Source organism: Terrapene carolina, unplaced genomic scaffold (genome assembly GCF_002925995.2).
Source record: "Terrapene carolina triunguis isolate 2854851 unplaced genomic scaffold, T_m_triunguis-2.0 Scaffold17, whole genome shotgun sequence".
In the NCBI taxonomy this organism is placed as follows: Eukaryota; Metazoa; Chordata; order Testudines; family Emydidae; genus Terrapene; species Terrapene triunguis.
The window spans coordinates 10,038,168-10,060,494 of record NW_020664368.1 but is presented as its reverse complement, the minus strand read 5'-3'; the positions used below and the strand labels follow the sequence as shown (position 1 = coordinate 10,060,494).

At 41.8% G+C, this 22,327-nt stretch overlaps 1 protein-coding gene across 2 annotated transcripts in view; it reads right to left on the bottom strand.

Annotated features, from left to right (window-relative positions):
* The window catches only part of LOC112104824 (tudor domain-containing protein 3), a 265,871-nt gene that overhangs the window by 160,251 nt on the left and 83,293 nt on the right, over positions 1-22,327 (bottom strand). For both annotated transcript variants that reach the window (XM_024197380.3, XM_024197381.3), the window contains exon 3: positions 13,809-13,874. In XM_024197380.3, the coding sequence (XP_024053148.2) occupies positions 13,809-13,874 (66 nt within the window). The remainder of the gene's footprint in view (positions 1-13,808; positions 13,875-22,327) is intronic.

Below are 22,327 nucleotides of genomic sequence, written 5' to 3'. Positions count from 1 at the left end.
TAATTTCTTAAATGCTGAAATGGCAAACATCTTTGTGAAATGCATACTTGCAAATATGCTAGCTAAATGCAAAGCGCATCAGAATTCCTAATGTCATTGCAGTGTAAATAGTAAAATGCTTTATTCACCAACATGGAATCGAATGATCTTGCTAAACTAATTACTAGTGTAAAAAGCCATTTAAGTACAGAATATTTATATTAATGGAGAATTAATTACTGGCTTTGCTCAAGAAACTCCCTCACCTACCTCAGGAAGACCAGAAGAATCATTTCTCCAAAAACTGTTATAAAAAATCAGCAATTTCTTTAATAACTATTTAAGCTAAAGACTCTTTTTAAGAATTACTGAATTTTTTAGAACACTGTTTAAAAAGAACTAAAAAACTTTGTATAAAGAACTGGAGTGCTTGGACTTTTTGAAAATAGAAATTAATTTCCAGCTGGTCTCTCATAAAATTAAAGAAACATCTCAGAAATGGAGTGAATAAAAAGAAAAAGCTAAAATTAACTTTAAAGATGTCCTGAGAATTTCCCGCCATAAAGACAAAGGAAATATGACATCAAGAAAGAATGACAACCCTAATGCATATATGAATTAACAAACTACATGTTCATAAGATGAAGGGGCGACAAAGGACAACCCAATGGAACTTGATGAGCCAAAGAGAATGACAGCAACCGTCTTTAAATCTAGAAAACCCTGGAAGAGGTCTGTTTTCCTCTAATTTCATGGGCAAAGGAAGGAGAAGAGTATTTAAAAAACCTCTGAAGTGAGCACTCCTCATACAAACACGCTCCCTGATAACCATGCTCAAACACGCACACATACACCTGCTAGCCTATTTAAATAGCAAGCATGCATCAACTTATCCTGTTCATCTTTAAAAGCAAGCTACCACAGACAGCTAAGAAAATCAGAGAAGATTCAAGAAGAAATCAAACCAAGAACTGTTCCCAAAACTTCAGCATGGATTGGTAAGAGGAAGTTAACTAAGACACTTTCAAAGGATTTGATTTAAAAATGTGCGTGATTATTTTATTGGGATATGGAAATGCTGTTGTAACTTAATATCTTAATAGTTTCTCCTTTAAATTACCAAGTGGTTATACCATATATTCCTGGAGAGCAGACAGGGGCTAAACACTGTTTAACAGAGAAATAGTGGGATTTAATCAATTTTTAGAATCTTAATATTTGTAATTAGCTGTTTCAAGACAGCTCTTTAAATGGCTTCTTCTAAGTAACTGATTTAAATATCTTCTTTGATTTCATAAGATTGCTTATTTTGCCCTGTTCTAAACTGTCTGGTTATTATTAATAGTCAACAGGATCCTCCTGCCCTTAACCAAATTCTTTTGCTCAATTATACCTATGAGATACTAAGCTGTCCTTAGTAAATTTGGGACAATATATACTTAGGTCTCAACTTATCAAATGAAGAACATCCCCAGAAGCGGTTCACTCTCCAAGATGTAATCTCTGCTAAATGCTCTCTGAGTGGCATACAGAAGAGATTTTAACAGAATTAACCAGTTTATCATTTGGGTTCTATCAGTTTTGTTTCATGTTTTCTTCTCCTCACTTTAATAATAAAATAGCCCTAGTTAATAATTTATTATTTTGTTTGGCTTTAATTGTGGCATCCTCAAAGATATATAAAAGAATACCTGGGATTAAAGCAGTGGGAGTCACACCCCTGAACTGGCAGCAAGAGAAACAATTCATAAGAGCTGACCTACCATTTCTTGTTTCTCTAAACTAAATCTTTTTAGTCATTTTTAAAATAAAATGACTTGGTATCCAACAATTTAAAATTATCCCTTTCGACCCCAAATGTACTATTTAAATAAATTAAAATATTATCATACAATAGCTCAGAATTGTAAAATTAAGCTAAGTATTGCTCAATCTACTTTTGTTTTGATTTATACAATCGTTCGATATTAAGGAGTGCTTATCCTTTGCTCAGAGTATTCCTTAAGTTTAAAAATTCAATTATATAAATAGACAAATGCACTGACCTTCTTCACTGAATTAGCATATATAAGCAAATGAACACATACTGTAGATATTTATGATTTTCCAGCAGAATCTCCCTCACACCTACAGCAAACAAACAGGCAAGACCAGCATGCCCAGAAGATTAATAAATTAGAACTATTTTGGACCAGGGAGTATGGCTCTAGCTCAGAGGTTCCCAAACTTATTTGGCCTACCGCCCCCTTTTCAGAAAAAAAATTACTCAGCGCCGCCCTGGAAATCTACCTTCTTTAAGCGAACAAACAGAAAGATGCAGTGACAAATTTGCGTTCTTTTATGTATCTATATTTCTACCTACGTCCTACAATATAGTAAAGAAAGATGTGTTATTAGAATATCGCCCACAACATCAGGTATACAGTGGTTTTTGCGTAAGACGGCAAAAGACCACCAAACTAAAATACTAATGAAACTAATAAACTGGGTTTTGTTCTTTGCTCAGCATTAGATATATGTATTTGATATTAAATTGTCAACTATCAAACTAAATTTATCAAGAAATAATTAATTTAAAAAATAATCAATATGCAATTAAAAATCAGTTAATAGTTTTAATTTAGTTTGCCCTTATTTAAATAATTGTTCCTTATTAACACACGCCTTATTTACCAATTAACACAGATGATTCGATAGATATAAATAAATGTTAATAGTTAACAGTTTTTTTATGATTTCATTCCCGTTTTTGTTAATATTGTAATAAAAAATATGACAAATATATTGACTGTACACTTCAAATAGTACTGTACCGACACAAGCCTGCTACGATTTTATTATGAGTAAGCACTAGAGACACAAACGTACGGTAGATATGTAAGAAAATGTATAAAAATACTCACGTGTAAATTGCTGTTTTATTGAAACAACAATAATACAATTTGCTTTGTATGTGATCTGTAATCCGTAAAGATCGAAGGTATCGAATATGAATAAAAAATTTTAAATACTTATTGCACTATTGTTAACTGCTTTTTACACAATTCAGAAACAATCTAAATCAGATTTCATACATGTCGCCTATTTATAGTATCATATTGTAAACAAGTCATTACAGCACATATTCCTGCCGATGCATGCTGGACTTCCCGACAATGTGCGACACGCTCGCCTGCCAACACTTGCTTGTTAAGAGCTGTTGGCGGACTGGACACCTGATCGGTTATAATTTGTGAATTGATTTGGAAAATAAAGTAATCACTACAACTTTAACTCTATGTTACACAACAGATGAAACATGTACGAACGGTTTTTCAAAATTTTCTTATATTCTCTTCTTTCTTTATGCTTCCACCGCCCCCTTATTTTTATTCAACGCCCCCCAATTGCACCCGAGGCTACTACTGCCCCCTTGGATCGTTCCAGCACCCCCCAGGGGGCGGTATCACCCACTTTGGGAACCTCTGCTCTAGATAAAACACTGGTACTCCCATTACATCAGTCAAGAACTGGTTTTGGAGGCAGGTGCTTGACATCTTTCTCTCAGGCACATAAGGCTGTCCATATTACAATGTATATTGATCATCAGCAGACAGAAGGCCATTAGTGCTCTCCTTCTGAATACAAGTAATAGATTCTACAATTCTAGCCAGGTAGGGAAGATACAAAGTGTATAAAAAATGTAGCAAATAAGTAATCTAGACAGAAGAGTATATTTTAACTATTTTATTTCACAAGTTGATGCCTGTGGGCCCTATGTTATGAAAGGATTTTCTTATAAACTATTACCAATACCTATCTTTTATAATTCAGGTTATGTTATGGGACGTATGACTGGAAAAAGGAATATGCACAACTGTTTCCAAAACTGCTGTTGTACTTCATTCCTAAATGCCTGAAATGCATTATTTCATCTGTTCCCAAACTGGTCTGCAGAGTACTTTCTGGTGGACCACAGAGTTGACATATCAAATTGGTTTGGCTTCTTCTTGTATCCAATGTCATGTGGGGTTTTCTTAAAGACTTCCAAGCAAAAACAGCTTCATTAGAGACTAATGATGCATAGAAGAGGAAGTGGAAGCAGGAGCTGTCCAAGGGAATGGAGGCAGCAGCAGGACTGAAACTACAGGCAACTATCAACCCTCCCATCCCCTTGGGTGTGGAGTTAGAAATCATTGCCAGGTGATAAATATGCAGGGGAGCCAAGGAGTAGGCAACACAGGCTGAGGAGAGAAGAACAGAATAAATCAGTATAGAGATTAAATGAAAAGCAAAAGGAGACTGATTTTTTCCCTAAAATGAACACCACACTTAAGGTATTAATTAGTTGTAGTATGATAGCACCTACGAGTCCTAGACATAGACCAGGAACCCACTGAGCTACGCGCTGTACAATTGTCAAATTTTTTTGTAGATATCATGGCAAAGGACAAACTTTTAAGGAGGGATTTGAAGAGTAATCAAGTGGCTTTGTGGAAGTTTAGAGGGAGCATCTCCCAAGCATGAAGGCCAACATAGAGAAGCATGGAAAGGTTTGTTTGAATATATAACAGTGAGCGCTCAAAGCTGATGTCATGGGCCGATCAGAGGGCTTGTCTACACTTACATTTTATAGCGCTATAACTTCCTGGCTCAGGGGGGTGAAAAATCACCCTCCTGAGCACAGCAAGTCTGAGCACTTTAAAGCGCTAGTGTAAACAGGCTCCAAGCACTGGGAGCGGTGTTCCCAGCACTCGGAGCTAATCCCCTCTTGGAGGCGGATTACCAGGAGCTCTGGGAGACCTCTCTCTCAGCGCTCGCGCATGACCACACTGGCACTTCAAAGCGCTGCAGCAGGAGCATTCCCGCGACAGCGCTTTGAAGTTTCCAGTGTAACCATGCCCAGAGAAAAATCCAACCTTTTGATGCTGAATGAAAGGTGATTGATAGAATGAGGATAGGCCATGAAGGGCCTTGAAAGCGAAGACATAAAGCTTATGTTTGATACAATAGAAAAAAGAGGGAGCTAATGGAGGGAAACAAAGAGAGAGGTGACAGGATCAAAACCACAGACTAGGAAAATCATCTCTGCAGCAACATTCTGAATAGATATGAATAGGGTAAGACTGCTTTTGTCAAGGCCAGAGAAAAGGATGTTGCAGTAATCATGACATGAGATGATGAGATCTTGGACAAGAGTTTTCGCTGTGTGAGTGGATCTATAGAAAAGGACATATCTTAGAGATGTTATATAGAAAGAATCAGCAAGTTTTAAACACATCCTGGATGTGAAGACACAGAAGGAAGTCCAAGTTGAAGATAACATCCAGGTTACAGGCCTGAATGAAAGGCATGATGATTGTCTTGTCCACAGAGACAGAGAAAGAAGATAGCACAGATGGCTGTGGGGTGGGGACAGTGCATTAAGAGAGCTCTTTTAGCCATGCTGAGCTCGAGACATCAGCTAGACTTCTATGAGATATTAGAGAGACAGGCAGAGATATTAGTTTGGACAGAAAGAGTCCCATCTGGAACAGAGAGGTACATCCATGAGTCGTCAGCATACAGATGGTAGTTGAATCTGTGTTTGCAATGAGCTTACTCAGAGATAAGGTGTAGAGGAAGACAAGAAGAAGGCCAAGGACAGAGTCCTGTGGAACAGCCACAGAAAGCTAGAGGGTGGATGAGGAGGATCCAACACTGGAGAGGTGACTAGAGAGGTACAAGGAAAACCAAGAAAAGAAGTCAACAGAGTATAAAATTTCAAGAGGAGGAGCATGGACCACTGTGTCTACGGTGGCTACCAGATAAAAGAAAATGAGGATGGAGTACTGGTTTTGACATTTGGCTAAGAAGTCATTATACACGTTGATGAGAGCTATGTCAGTTGAGTGCAAGTGCATTCAAGATGAAAATAACTACTTACCTAACAATATATTCTTATGTAAGCAATTACTGTAGTTGTCACAGATGCTACATAGTCAAAAGTGGGATAGCGAATGAGAAAGGAAGAGTTCCACAATGTGATCTTACTAACATGTGGCTCACATTATGAAAAAGTTAGACCATCCTGTATTACTTGATTGATTTCACCAACTAATGTATATGACAATCAAGAAAAAAAATGGCCAGTGAAAGCTGAGGAAGGAACAAAAGTATACAATCATGTATGCTGCTGATGTGACTTAAATTACTACAGAAATAGTAGGAAACCTACTATGTAACTTTAAAGAGAATGCATAGTAATTACAGGGTAACTCATAACTCCAGTTAGGTTTGATTACTTCCAAAAGCACCTTTCCAATCAATTATCAGAAATGAAGTTCCTTTTTAGCACTTTTTCTGAGGTGAATGTTTAACTTGTAACAGAAAACTAAAGAAATACTTTAAACCTGCCAACAATAATAAGCATTTTACAAGTCTTATTTGTATTTAATTTAAGATGCTTCTTGGTTATTCATTGTATATATGCATTTGGCGAAGGGGGGGGGGGGGATTTTAATTTTAAGCTAATGTAGCCATCTGGTGGTTGATGTTGGTAATGCAGATTTTAAAAACCATGCAAAACATATATAGAGAATAAAATGTGTGTGTTAATACACGCAAATACAATGAACCTGTGTGCCAGTGATGATATCTGAATACCTGTGTCACACTTCACATCTCTTGTCTGTCACAAAATATTTTATATGGACTCTGTGCTGTCTTTCAAGGTATCTTAACTGTGAGTAATTCTTAAGACTTAAATCTGCAAATCTCTGTGTCTCGGCACTCACATTAGTTATTTTACAAAAAAAAAGTCATTTCCCAAGGAAGATTAGATTAATTAGAAATGCATGTATTCAATATGCAGACAGTTACAGCTGATCTGAAAATACTTTCCAAAATAATCTAGAAACTTTTAATCATGTGTTAAATTCAAAGAAGAAGAAAGTAAAAGTGGCACTCCTCCCATAAATAACTTGAAATGTACTTTCTGATTTTTTTTCTCAAGTTCCTCTCAGTCACAAATGACTGGTTATGGCTTGGAGAGAATCCCAAGCAGCAAGTATTGTTGAATCACAACAACCAGGCTTACTTATATAATGTCCCATTTTTACATGATCTCATGTGCTTTTGCAGTGTTTGAATAATTTATGGTATATCCCACAGAAGTAATAAATACTAAAAAGATTGAAGAGGTTGTCAGATCTGCTGCATATCAGGTGATTTTAATTACTCAAATATTGTTCATTTTAGAAAATAAACTTATTGATAACGGTACCTGTTGATCTGGGCCTCTGACTCAGAAACAAAGCAATATCCAGACAAAAAGTTCTCCTCAGCATTCATTATCTCAGAAGATCATTTACCTCTCTTTGGAACAGACTATAGGGAACTACCAGGAAAATAAATCCCAGCTCTAACATGATTTAAATAAAATAAAGTTTGCTACAAAAATTGAAAAGAGTTGATCATAATGAAAGCTGCACAAAAAAACTCCACAGATTTCAGACTCCCTAGCCTCACCTAAGGAAGTCCAAATCTCTAAACCTAAAGAAATTCTAATGGTCACATCTTTAACGGTATGTGCCTGTTTTTCAGACGTTTCTCCTCTTATCCAACATATCAGAGTTTGAGTCCCACGTGTTAGTGATGTTCCGTCTGTGTAAGGAACACCTCCCTCCCTCTCTCTGACATCTTCCCTCTCCTTTATCTCTCATGTTATACCCTTGAGCAGGAAGGAGACCAATCAGCAGGAGTGGTTTTGGTCCCAACTAAATCTTTTTTTCCTAAGAATTATATGCAAGCATGCTAGGCTGTATATATTACCACATGAAATAAAGCAGTTACCATCTGATTACTTCTCTTTATTTGCCATGAATCCAGCTACTCTAAAACCTTAGATAAAACAGCCTACTTTTTAAAAATGATATTAAACACTAAAGCTAAATATTTAAAACTACCAAAACAAAGAAGATGGCTCAAATACCATTTACACTCATGGAAAGAGAACAACTGATGTTAGGTGGATGGGACCTTCAATAAATGTGGTTTGTAACATTTGGTTCTACAGTCAATGTGCATGGGTTCCCCAACCGTTAAACTGTTTTGAATGATTAAGAACATAAGAACGGCCATACTGGGTCAGACCAGAGGTCCATCTAGCCCAGTATCCTGTCTTCACCAATGCCAGGTGCCCCAGAGGGAATGAACAGAACAGGTAATCATCAAGTGATCCACTCCCGGTTGCCCATTCCAGGATTGCAAAGCACAGCATGCAACTCCTACACTGCACATCTGCAGAAGCAATTTCACAAGGGAGAGTAATACTTTTTTGGTCTCCCTCAGTGGTCATATAATTGGGCCACAATGTTCTTTCCACAGAAACATATGGATTTGCTTTTAACAATTGATTCTGCTGATGAGGAAGTCAACATTCTAGGAATAAGGTTTGTTCAAGATCATATAGTTTATCTATAACCTTCTGTGTACTTTGACTTTGTCTTTTTAGGAGAGAAGTTATGGAATGGTTATAGAGTTCTTAATTAATAGCTCATCTTAATTAATTAGCCTCTTAGAGTTGGTATGGCAACTTCCACCTTTTCATGTTCTCTGTATGTATATATATCTTCTCACTATATGTTCCATTCTATGCATCTGATGAAGTGGGCTGTAGCCCACGAAAGCTTATGCTCAAATAAATTTGTTAATCTCTAAGGTGCCACAAGTACTCCTCCACTGTTAGCAGACAGGATCAGGGTGTGTTGTAGGGGGAGCTTAATAATGAGAGGGGCTTCCCTAGTTACTGCTTAGGCCAGGGCATGGCTCTTTTGGTTTATTCCAACAATCCTATATTTTAGGGGACATACCTTATTTAAATAAAAAGTGGCCTCTCTCTTACTTACTCAGTATAGGACACCTTTTATCCTGTATTTCAACTAGGGTGTAGTGCTCCCAGAGCGGTTCAGAGCATGCTCTTGCACCTGGATTCCAGGACAGAACAGTACTCCACTTTGCCAAGTGCTGCTGGTTGGCAACTTGCCAGATGCACATTTTTGCAATGTGACTCAAATTTGGCCCTGTCACCCTGCTGAAAGTTGCCCCTCCCACTGAAATTTGGAATGGTGTCCCCGGGTAGTTACAGCCAAGCCTCCCAGAGGTGCACAGCACTGCAGCAGGCAAACACTACCAACTTCAGCCTCTGACAACTCCAGGCACCTGTGCAGAATCTGAACAGAAGCCACAGCGGCTGCCCAGCACCTGAAGCCCTGGGTTCTGTGCAGCACCCAGAACTGAAGACAGAGAACTTCTAGAAAGAGCAGGGGAGAAGGGACTCAACCTCAGAGGCTCAAGTCAAGACTGGGAACATCTGAGGTCTGTCCAGTATTTCTGAAATACAGTGCTGGCAACTGTAGCTCACAGTGAGATAATTCTCAGAACCCAATTACGTTGAAGTGTCTTCCACTTTGTGGAAGGTCAGGGGGTCTCAAACTTCATTGCACCACGACCCCCTTCGATAAAAATTACTAAATGACCCCAGGAAGGAGGACCAAAGCCTGAGCCTGCCCAAGCCCTGCCACCCTGGGGGGAGGAGACCAAAGCCCGACTCCTGCCGCCCAGGGCTGAGGGGCCCCAAAGCCTGAGCCCACTGCCTCAGGTGAAGGGGCCAAAGCTGAACCCCAAGAGCTTCAGCCCCAGGTGGGGAGCCTGTAACCTGAGCCCCACCACCCACAGCTGAAACCCTTGGGCTTCAGCTTTGGCCCTGGGCGGTTGGGCTCGGGCTTCAGCCCCAGCAAGTCTAACACCAGTTTTGGTGACCCCATTAAAACTGGATCACGATCCACTTTGGGGTCACGACCCACAGTTTAAGAACCACTGGGTTAGTTGATTTGTGCTCCCTCTACTGGGGGCTCTGTCTTCAGCAACAGAACAAAAACACAGTACATTTCCAGGCATTATGGTATTTTTTCTTTTTAATTCTTTCAACAGAGGTAGGTAAGAAAAATCTAAAATAGTCAAGCTGATATTTAGAATCCAAAAGATAATTCTCACTAGATAATTTTAATATTCAATTTAAGACTCAACTAACAAAGATATACCTCTAGAAATTGACATTCCTGAGTTTCCTGATGCTCAGGCTATGTCTACCCTAGAGAGCTTACAGTGGCACAGCTGTACCGATGCAGATGCACCGCTTTAAGATCTCTTGTGTAGCCGTTCTATGCTGACAGGAGAGAGTTCTTCTGTCGACATAATTAAGCCACCTCCAACAAGCAGCAGTAGCTATGTCGGCGGGAGAAACTCTCCCACCAACATAGCGCTGCACACTCTACCACTTATGCCGCTAAACTTATGTGGCTCAGGGGGCTGTTTTTTTCACACCCCTGAGTGACATATGTTTTGCTGACATAAGTGTTAATGTATATATGGCCTCAGTGACAACTCGGAATACGTCAGTTCTGGACTCAAAGGTCACATTACCCCAACATGATCTGATTTTTAGATTAACCTCTTATATTGCCCCCAGATTTCTATGCTCAGTTTGCAAGCAGTGAAGTGAGATTTACTACACTCTTCCTCTTATGTGCTCCTCTCCGATCCAATCAACTCAGCATAGCATGACAGAGGAACATATTAACAGGAAAAGATGAATAAACAAACCAAAAAAGGCAAAAAGAACAGGAGAGAGAAAATGAAAGCCAAATAATAGGTTGATAAAAATAATTAAAAGAATTCTTTAATGCTCTTAAATGCTCTGTGAATATTCAACGTACATTAGACAAATTATCTGCCATACAAACCCTATTGGATATATATCAATATCATTATGTACTAAGTTTTGCATACAGGGCAATAAATGCCTCAAAGTGTGAATCACATCCCTCAAATGCACATAATGTAGCAATATACATTAGATTATGCCTGAGGGATAACAATAGATTTATAAGAGAGCTTTGAAATTTAAACTAAGGGTGCTGAACTCTTTTTTCACCTCCCCAAGCAGAAGCTTTAAAGCACAGTTCACTGTTTTTCTGCATGCAATCCTACGAAGTATAGTTGTATTTCTTGGTAATTTCTTCCTGTAACAGCTGGCCATTACTATCTCTGTTACTTCTAACGCACCTATCACCATGGCATCCAAAGGCAGAGCCCTTTGTGAAACACAGTCTTGGGAAAATGCATGACAGAGTTGCATTCTCTAATCTGTTCTGAGATGGCAGTAAAAATAGTATTGAGTGGTGACCAGGACAACTAGATTAATAACTAAGTTTTCAGTATGCAAATATATTTCTTAGAGAGAATGGCTTTCACATTTTGAACTAATGAGGTCATGGTAACAAATATTTCAGCAAGCATTTTCTTTGAGGGCAAAGCCCTGAAGTAGATGACAAGTACAATTAACTGGTCTACTCTGAGTGATCAGTGAAAACTAACAGCTACCCTTCAAGTAATACATAAGAGTGTAATAAGAGGTCAGAAAATTATAACACTTAAATCATTTTAGAAATTAAATCAGTTCTCAAAGCTGTGTGTTTGCCAGGGTCTGATGGATATTACATGAGACAAAAACCAAAAACCCAGCGATACTTCAACACTGATCTGGGGTGCAACTATGTTGAGGTAGAGGAAGCCTGAAGTATTTTATTCCTTTTCACGCTAATTTCTCAGTATGACAAAAGCTATCAACTCATCAACTGGATATAATTTTTCAAAAAAAACAAAAAAAAAAACTTCAGAAAGCAGATATGGAAATAGATAAACAAAAAAAATTCTAATGAAAAACAAAATGAGAAGAGATCACTCGTATGATCTGAAATGGAAACCTCAAACTTAAACAACATACTATTTAGAAGTTTCAATGGCTAAAAATCCATCTACCAGCTACACATGATAAAACACCAACTTGAAAATTGCTAGAAATATTTACAAAAAAATAGTTTTGATGGGTTAAATAAGAACTGAAAAAGACAGTTACCTTATCCATAACTGGTGTTCTTCAAGATGTGTTGCTCATGTCTATTCCACAATAGGTGTGCGTGCTCGCCACGTGCACCGGTGCCAGACGTTTTTCCCCTAGCAGTACCCATAGGAGGGAGCGCCCCCTGCACCCCCTGGAGTGGCACCTGCCTGGCACCATATAAGGGGAGCTACGCGCTCCCCCTCCCTCAGTTCCTTCTTGCCAGACAACTCCGACAGAGAGGAACAAGGGTGGGATGTGGAATAGACATGAGCAACACATCTCGAAGAACACCAGTTATGGAAAAGGTAATTGTCTTTTCTTCTTTGAGTGATTGCTCATGTGTATTCCACAATAGGTGATTCCAAGCTATATCTGTTGGAGGTTGGTAGGAGTTCACAAGTTCCCAGGATGGAGGACAGCCCTGCCGAACCCAGCGTCTTCCATGGTCTGGGAGACGATCGCATAATGCGAGGTGAACGTGTGAACCAAAGACCACGTGGCGGCCCTACAAATGTCCTGGATGGGGACGTGGGCCTCGAAGGCAGTCGACGAGGCCTGCACCCGAGTCGAGTGCGCCCTCACAATGGGTGGCGGGGGGACACCCGCCAGCTCATAACAGGAACGGATGCACGGAGTGATCCAATTGGAAAGTCGCTAGGTGGAAATCAGCTGGCCCCCGCACGCTCAGCCGAGGCGACAAACAGTTGCGAGGACTTTCTGAACGGCTTAGTCCGCTCGAGGTAGAAAGCCAGAGTCTGCCACACATCGAGCGTATGGAGACAGCGCTCCTCACTGGACACATGGGGCTTGGGGCAGAGGACCGGTAGAAAAATGTCCTGAACCATGTGGTAGGCGGAGACCACCTTCGGGAGGAACACGGGGTGTGGGCGGGGCTGAACCTTGTCCTTATGAAAGACCGTGTACGGCGGCTCGGAGGTCAGGGCCCTGAGCTCCGAGACTCACCTGGCCGACGTGATTGCAACCAGAAAGGCCATCTTCCACGAGAGGTGAGAGCAGGAGCACGTCGCCAGCGATTCAAATGGGGGCCCCATGAGACGATCCAACACCAGGTTTAGGTCCCACTGTGGGACTGGGGTCTAGAATACGGAAAAAGATGGTCCAAACCCTTAAGGAACCGGCCAGTCATAGCATGGGAAAAGACCGTGTGCCCTTGCACGGGCGGATGGAAGGCCGATATGGTTGCCAGGTCCACCCTGACCAATGAGGGCGCCAGGCCCTGGGTCCTCAGGTGGAGGAGTTAATCAAGGATAAGCTGAATCGGGGCCGTCACCGGGGAGACGCCCTGGTCCGCCGCCTACCTACAAAACCAGGAGCACTTCGCCAAATAAGCGCGGAGGGCTGTCTACTTTTGAGGAGGACACGCTGAACCTGGTCCAAGCACATCCTTTCCTCTCCACCTAACCACTGATCAGCCACGCCATGAGGTGAAGAGCCGCTAGGTTGGGATGGAGGAGGCGGCCCTGGTCCTGAGAGAGCAGGTCCGGGCGGAGTGGCAATGGCCACGGCGGAGCTACCGCCAGTCCCGTGAAGGTCCGGTACCAGTGCTGCCTGGGCCACGCCGGGGCAAGCAGGAGGACCTGTGCGGTGTCCGACTTTATCTTCTCGAGGACCCTGCTGATTAGGTGGAACGGGGGAAAGGTGTAGAGAAGCCTGTGCTCAAACACAGACAGAAGTGGCTTACACTTTCCAAAATGTCAAAAACTTGCGAATTAAATATATGTATTCACTAAAAAAAAAAAACCCATACATACTATGCAGATACAGTATTTAGATATTTATGAAGTAACGTGAGCCAGAATACGCAAATAGGACGAAACATATAGCTATTATCAAGAAGTCAAAATGGATGGAGGAAGATAAATTAGTAACTCATATTCTTGGGTACCTTTTCCACCTTTCCACCATTGATGTCACTGGGGAGGAATTTCTTGCCAATAGTTCTTAAATCTGTCTGAAATCAAAATAGAGGATAACAAAATTTCAATTTAAATATATTATCCCAAATATGCTTTGTTAAATACAGTAGCAGAAACAGGCTACATTTTCCAATATTACACACAATACTTTTAGCTTGCACATTATGTGTTACATATACCAATAAGTATACATTTGATAAGAAAAGAAGTTCTTTATTCTAGAAGAATAATTAGTACACACCGAGTTATGAAGATAGTTATTTTAAAGGCATATTCATTCTTATGAACTCATTATTCTAGACTGCTTTTCAAAAATTGTTAAAATGTTTAAGTTGCATATTTTTTCTCAAGTATTAGGTAACACTAATCATTAAACACATTAATAGAAGTCATTTAGACATTTAACATATGTTTCTTTCTTCCTCTCGTCACACTTTTTAAAAGACCAATTTCCAGTTGTATGTCTTTCAAATCACTCAAAATTTGTGGATGATTTTCACAATTATATCCAGACAGAGTTTACATCACATTTACATTAAGGAATTAAATACTGTTGAGTTTAAATGACTGTTTATTTTGGGATTGAGCCAAGTAGCTAATCAATATTATCCCATTCAGCAGACATGTGATAGGGACATCAAAAATTAGAGAAAAAGCATTCATATGATCAAGGAAGCAATTGGACCACAAGCACTCGCAACAGGGGATATAAACACAATTTAAATAAGCATTTGAGTTACTCTGGGTTTGGATAACAGGATGGTACTCCATGTCTAAAATCTGCACAATGCAAAATTAGTGGAAATTAATCCAAATCTTACTAAGCTTCTTGTATGACTTGTTACTGCGGCTACATGTTACAAGGAAAAACAAGAGTGCAGTCTAGACTGGCATCTAAGGGTATGTCTACACTACAGGATTAATCCGAATTTAGATAATTCGAATTTGGGAAACAGGTTGTATAAATTCGATTGTGCGCGGCCACACTAAGCACATTAATTCGGTTTTTAACCACATTAATTCGGTGGTGTGCGGCCACACTACCCCATTACTTTAACCACAGTAATTCGGTGGTGTGCGGCCACACTAACCCTAATTCGAATTAACAAAATCGATTTAGGCGCTACTCCGCTCGTCGAGGTGGAGTACAGAAATCGATTTTAAGTGCCCTTTAATTCGAATTAACTGGCTCTGTAGTGTGGACGGGTGAAGGGTTAATTCGGATTAATGCAGCTAAATCCGAATTAAAGTCGTAGTGTAGACCAGGCCTAAGAGTTTATCTACACAGGGACTTAGTGTGGAGCAAGCCAGGGTGAATGAACGGCATACTAGCCTGCCACGCACTAAGTCACTGTATGGGACTCTGCTACAGTGCACTAAAAATTCTGTCATGCACTTGGACATACTGCTTTTTGACACTTTTTGCATGTGGTAGCAAGGTCCACAGAGTGACTTAGTATGCAGCAAGCTAGTGAGGTGTACATTCACACCCTAGCTTTCCATGCACTAAGTCCCAGTGTAGACAAGCTCTACATTTTTTCTATATTTCAATGTTTGAAATAAGTGTTGCCTTTAAAAAAAAAGTTATGGATAATGTAAATTTCTCTGTTGAAGACCAAGCACTTCCTTATTTTATTAATGCCTTCTTACAAATTTTGAAAACGGTCTGTCATATATTCATATAAACCTTATTCATCCAGAAATGTAGAATGGAATTGCTACTATTGGATATTTATTTGCCCTGGTATCAGTGGGCTATTATCTTATATGGGCTATCATCCCAATTCAGAACCGACAATTATTGATTTTTAGCAGTTAAAATAAATTAATCCAATGTTTTATGCTTTTACTTTTACAGGTATGTAATACTGAAACTATTTACACTTTATCGAATGGAAGCTGCTCACTGGTTTTACTCTAAATATCTATTAAAAAAAGTTCAACCCACTTTCTGCCCTTTTTCTGCAGTGTAAAAATAGTCATATACAATGTACATGAGAAAATATATTTGCTTTTGAACTTCCATACATTTTGTTGTACATGAGCCTTTCCTAATTTTAATATGCACATAAGGCAGATAAGTTTTAAAGTTGAACTTGTACTAAAATTCTTAAAATTAAATTTAAAAATATTTTATAGATATTTAAGTCAAAATTTGTTATGTTAGGGTTTTTACTGTATTCATTTCCCCAAGCTCCTTAACTGTAATAATATAATTAGGAATAACAGCCATAAAGTATTGAAATTAAAGCGAAATTCATGCTCAATGTACTTGAAACAATATTTTGTTTTGGGTGGGGGGATATTGGGGTGGGGTGCTTGGGGGGGGGTGTCTCTCCCATTTCACCAGATGGCAAAAAGTAATCAAACTTCTTTTACAAGAATGTTCTGTGATCTACTGGTACTTCTGACACTGGCTAAACTGTATTTTATAAATCATATAAATGTGTTTTACTGCCAATGTCATGGAGGGGAAGGGGATATACCAGTTTCCTGAAGCTGACTGAAACCACACGAGTTGTAACAACCATCTTCTATAAGTATCAACCTTTTGATTCTCCAATTTTTATTAGTAGAGGGATTCCTCTACCTCAGTGGTTCCCAAACTTTAACAACCTGTGAACCCCTTTCACTAAAATGTCAAGTATCATGAACCCCCTCCTAAAAATAAATATTTCCAGGGATTTTCTCCTTTACCTGAGTATAAATTATAAAAGCAGTGATCTCAGAAATATAAAATTTGTTTTTGTGACATGCTTATTACACACTATTTCTTATTAATTATTATTTATCATGATAGTATTTTTATTACATTATGAAAACAGCAATACTCATCCAAGATCTCACTTTTGTAGCTTGTATCGCTTTGAATAAGCCTGTTATAAGACAAGGCTCCTATGTTTCATCAAGGAGTATCAGATGTGAAAAGCATGAAGGGATTTAAGAAGCCAACTCAAAGAGTTCCTCCCACACAAGCATTCAGGTCTTGAGCAGTCCAGGCAAACAACGCACGTTACAACAAAGCTTAAACTTGTTCTTCAAAGTAATTTTAAAAACAATACTAGCTGCCTATTTCATTTTAAAAACAGCCAAAAATATCCACCTCCCTTTCCATTTCTTATAAGGAGTCTTGAAGTTTCAATCTCCTCAGTGTGATAGATATGCTTGCTTTGATCTGCTTAGCTCTTGGAAGTCCAGGGGCTCTAGGCTGCTGGCCCCATGCTTCCCGGGGTCCCTAGGGACAGCCCTGGCCGCCATTAGGGATTTTTCCCCCCCCGAGAACCCCCTGTAACATTTTGCAAACCCCCAGGGGGGTTCACAAACCCCAGTTTGGGAACCACTACTCTACCTGCAGATCCCTAAATGGCCCCCTCAAGGATTGAACTCACAACCCTGGGTTTAGCAGGCCAATGCTCAAACCACTGAGCTATCCCTCCCCTCTACTCTACCTGAACCTTCTTGCATTTTGTTTTATTATTTTTTTTAGTTCAGCAAGTGACTGACAGTGACCTTGCACATGCGTGGTTTTGAAAACAGCACCTATAGGATGGTTTTTCAAAAATATAAAACAGCATAAGGTTAAATAACCTCATTTGTCTGAAATCTCACACACATTTATATTTTATAGTTGGGAGATGTGTGTTTAAATCTTGAAAAAAATGTTATTTTCACCTAAATTTATGTTTGCCAGTTTAGTGTAACAAGCTGTGTCATCCTGGATTGTTCTGGAAAAACTTTTATAATGATATGTTTGGAAGGAGCAGGAGATCAATTATTATTAAACGATCACTAGCAATTTAGACAAACTACCTTAGCTGACATCAAAGTCATAGTCTAAATATTAATTTCACCTCTGCAGTGATTTAACCCTCCCGGCATCAGCCACTTGGTTTGAATATAAAAATATAAATTGGCACTGAAACTGGTAATGTTAATTATTCTTGGGTGAGCACCAAACAAGATCCACTTCCTTCCCAGATTAAAGTTTGTAAATAATGATTGGTTTATTTTAGATTCATGTGATGATTTGATATTAATCCATTTTATTTTAATTTGATGTTTTCTTTTATGTTTTTATTTAGCTAGATAAATTATATAACACTAGAAAACGTATATAACTTATATATATAAGTTGGTCCAGATGGTTATTCTCCAGACTTCAGAACTGTAAGGACTCAGTGGTAGATAACAGATTTTTCACCTTCTTTAATCCTCACTCAGAATGTAAGTGGTCTGCAGGAAACAGACCTGTCATTTGGCAATGACTTCTCATTTTCAAAAGTTAAATCACATTAAGGCCTGGTCTACACTAGGCTTTTATGTCGACTTTAGCGCCGTTATATCGAATTAACCCTGCACCCGTCCACACCACGAAGCTATTTAGTTCGACATAAAGCTCTCTTTAAATCGATTTCTGTAATCCTCCCCAACGAGAGGAGTAGCGCTAAATTCGACATGGCCATATCGAATTAGGCTAGGTGTGGATGGAAATCGACGCTAATAGCTCCGGGAGCTATCCCACAGTGCACCACTCTGTTGACGCTCTGGACAGCAGTCCGAGCTTGGATGCTCTGACCAGCCACACCCCGGGAAAATTTGAATTCATTTTCCTGTCTGGGCTGTTTGAATCTCAGTTCCTGTTTGGACATCGAGGGGAGCTCAGCAGCAGTGGCAACTATGCAGAGCTCTCCAGCAGAGATGGCCGTGCAATCTAATAGAAAGAGGGCCCCAGCATGGACTGATCGGGAAGTCTTGGATCTCATCGCAGTGTGGGGCGATGAGTCCGTGCTTTCAGAGCTGCGCTCCAAAAGAAGGAATGCTAAGATCTACGAGAAGATCTCCAAAGCCATGGCAGAGAGAGGCTACAGCCGGGATGCAACACAGTGCCGCGTGAAAATCAAGGAGCTGAGACAAGGCTACCAAAAAACCAAAGAGGCTAACGGACGATCCGGATCCCAGCCCCACACATCCCGTTTCTACGAGGCACTGCATTCCATCCTGGGAGCGGCCGCCACCACTACCCCACCCCTGACCGTGGACTCCGAGGATGGGATATTGTCCGCGGCCGGTTCCTCGTCGGACATGTTAGCGGACGGGGAAGATGAAGAAGGAGATGAGGAGGACGAGGCAGTCGACAGCGCTGGCACCGCTGATTTCCCCGACAGCCAGGAGCTCTTCATCACCCTTACCGAGATCCCGTACCAACCGTCCCCATCCCTTACCCCGGACACAGAATCAGGGGAAGGATCAAGCAGTAAGTGCTGTAAACATGTAAACATTTATTTAAAACAGAACGGTAATATTTATACTATTAACAATGTATGTTTATAAAAGTGCTGTAAACTGGAAAAAAAGAATCAGGTGCAAAACAGGAATATTTACAAAGGTAACAAATGGGTTTTCATGATTTCTCTGTCTTAGGCTCTTCTCAATTTAGTCCCAAGTATTTTAAAAAATTTTCACAATGTCCGTTACTACATGATTCCCAGGCCCAAGACGCTCCACTCCATTGTCTCAGTGCACCTAGGCGAAAATCCGGTCAATGTGGCCGGGGATTGACGAGAAATCCTCGTGGGAGAACTCCTCGTAGGTCTCGTGGAGGTAGATCTCAAGCCTGTTTATGAGGTTCCGGGGTAGGGCGATCTTACTGGGCCCTCCGTGGTAGCAGACATGTCCCCTCCACGCCACAATCAGGTACTCGGGGATCATGGCCCGACATAGCATGGCGGCATACGGCCCCGGTTTCTGCATGCTTTCCCGCAGCATGCGTTCTCTCTGGGTGTCCGGGATCCTCAGGAGGGTGATGTCGCTCATGACGCCCTGCTTTGAATTAGGGAGGGGAATGTTAGTATTGGGACTGCTTTACAGCCACGCGGTGGAGGGAGAGGGGCAGCATACAGGGATCTTTCCCTGGGACAGCCGCGAGGGGGTGGGACAGGGGCAGAGTTGATGCTGTCCTGATTGCTGGCAGCAGAGACTGGCATTGCTTTCAATGTGAAAGGAGGCCAGTGCTACTGCTGGAGTTTTAAGCAGCCACAAGTCTCCGGCTTACCATTATTGCCCGCTCCAGAAGTTCAGGTCTCCAGCCACAGTTCTCTGAACACTCCAAGACCTCCGCAAGTCCACAGGCACTGAAGGCGACGGCCGAAAATTCGACCTTGTCCTGAGTGCGCATGTGAGAGGTGCAGTGCATGGTCTTGTTCACAGAGAAAGACTAGGTTCTTTGTATACAATTTCATTTATCTGTCTCAGGAATTCACTCCCTTTTTACAATTCACACAGACACATCTGCGACTGTCTCCCAACCCAGCCTGTCAGCACACTCCCAGAGGCTAGCGCAGATTAGGCGGAGGAAGAAGAAGACGCGTGAAGACATGTTCTCAGAACTAATGGGATGCTCCCGAGCCCAGGCAGCCCAGCAGACACAGTGGAGGGAGAACTTGTCACAAATGCACCGAGCAGTCATGGAACGGGAGGAGAGGTGGCGTCAGGAGGACCAACAGGCTACTGAAAAGCTGCTTGGACTAATGAGGGAGCAAACGGACACGCTCCGGCGCCTTGTGGATGTTCTGCAAGACCGGAGGCAGGAGGACAGAGCCCCGCTGCAGTCTATCTGTAACCGCCCTCACCCGCCACCAAGTCCCACACCACCCTCACCCAAAGTCCAAAGAAGGAGGGGCAGGAAGGGCCGTTAAAACTTTCAGTCAACCCCTGCAGACTGCTCTAGCACTAGAAGGCTGACATTCCCCAAAATTTCATAAGTCCTTTCCTACCCACCTCACACAAGCCCCCGTCCAAGTTTCACCCCCCACGTTTCATGTCTGGTTCGCAATAAAATGTTTGTTTCTGTCCATTACTGTTTCAGTCAGGTTCTTTTGAGGGAGAGTCTGTCTGGAGGGGGGGGAAGGGGCTTGGTAATTGGACAGGACAGTGACCTTTAGCAGGGTAGAGAGGCGGTGTCAGGTCCAGCATCAGGACACATACACAGTGCAGTCACTGGTTACCCTGGTCAGTCTGGGAGGTGTTTTTCATGTTCTGGGGGGGGGGGGTTGCTCTGTGACTTTGTGGCGGGGGAGGGCAGTTACAGATCTTATCCAGCGGTCCTTATCCTGGCTCACAGATCCACGCAGCAGGGGATCTGTAACCCTACCCCCCCTGCCAGAAAGTCACATAGCCGACACATACACACAGTCCCCCCCAGGAGTGCTGGCAGGCTCCATTGAAATAACCAGTCCACCAGTGCGGAGCCTGTCATTCCGGGAGTTTAGAAGCATCATTTGCATCAGAACACTAAACCCACCCCCCGCCACAGTCTGCGTCCCCGGTTTAAAATATTCCCGCGAAAACAGCAATACAGACAACGGTGTTCATTAACAAAATCGAAATGATTTTATTTTTTGGGAAGGGGAAGGGGGTGAAGGGGGTATGTAACTGGAGAGGATAGTCAAAATGAACTGGGTAAAGAAACGGGGGCAGGTTCAGCTTTTCTGTCCACAAACTGAAAAGTCACTGGTTGCCCTGCTCACTCAGGAACCTAGCTTTCAAAGCCTCCCGGATGCACAGGGCGTCCCGCTGGGATCTTCTAATGGCCCGGCTGTCTGGCTGGACGTAATCAGCAGCCAGGCTATTTGCCTCTAGCTCCCACCCCGCCATAAAGGTCTCCCCCTTGCTCTCACACAGATTGTGGAGCACACAGCAAGCTGCAATAACGATGGGGATATTGGTTTCACTGAGATCACAGCGAGTGAGTAAGCTTCTCCATCTCCCTTTGAGACGGCCAAAAGCACACTCCACTACCATTCTGCACTTGCTCAGCCGGTAGTTGAACAGTTCTTTTTCTGTGTCCAGGGCGCCAGTATAGGGCTTCATGAGCCAGGGCATTAGCGGGTAGGCTGGGTCCCCGAGGATGACTGTAGGCATCTCCACATCCCCAAGAGTTATTTTGTGGTCTGGGAAGTAAATACCTTCCTGCAGCCGTCTAAACAGACCAGAGTTCCTGAACACGCGAGCGTCATGAACCTTGCCCGGCCATCCGACGTAGATGTTTGTAAACCGTCCCCGATGGTCCACCAGTGCTTGCAGCACCATTGAAAAGTAGCCCTTTCTATTGATGTACTGGCTGGCCTGGTGGTCCGGTCCCAGGATAGGGATGTGAGTCCCATCGATAGCCCCACCGCAGTTTGGGAATCCCATCGCGGCAAAGCCATCTATGATGACCTGCGCGTTTCCCAGGGTCACTACCTTTGGGAGCAGTACCTTCACGATTGCCTTGGCTACTTGCATGACAACAACCCCCACGGTAGATTTGCCCACACCAAAGTGGTTCGCGACTGACTGGTAGCTGTCCGGCGTTGCAAGCTTCCAGAGGGCTATGGCCACTCGCTTCTCAACTGTGAGGGCTGTTCTCATCCTGGTATTCTGGCGCTTCAGGGCAGGGGACAGCAACTCACAAAGTTCGAGGAAAGTCCCCTTCCGCATGCGAAAGTTT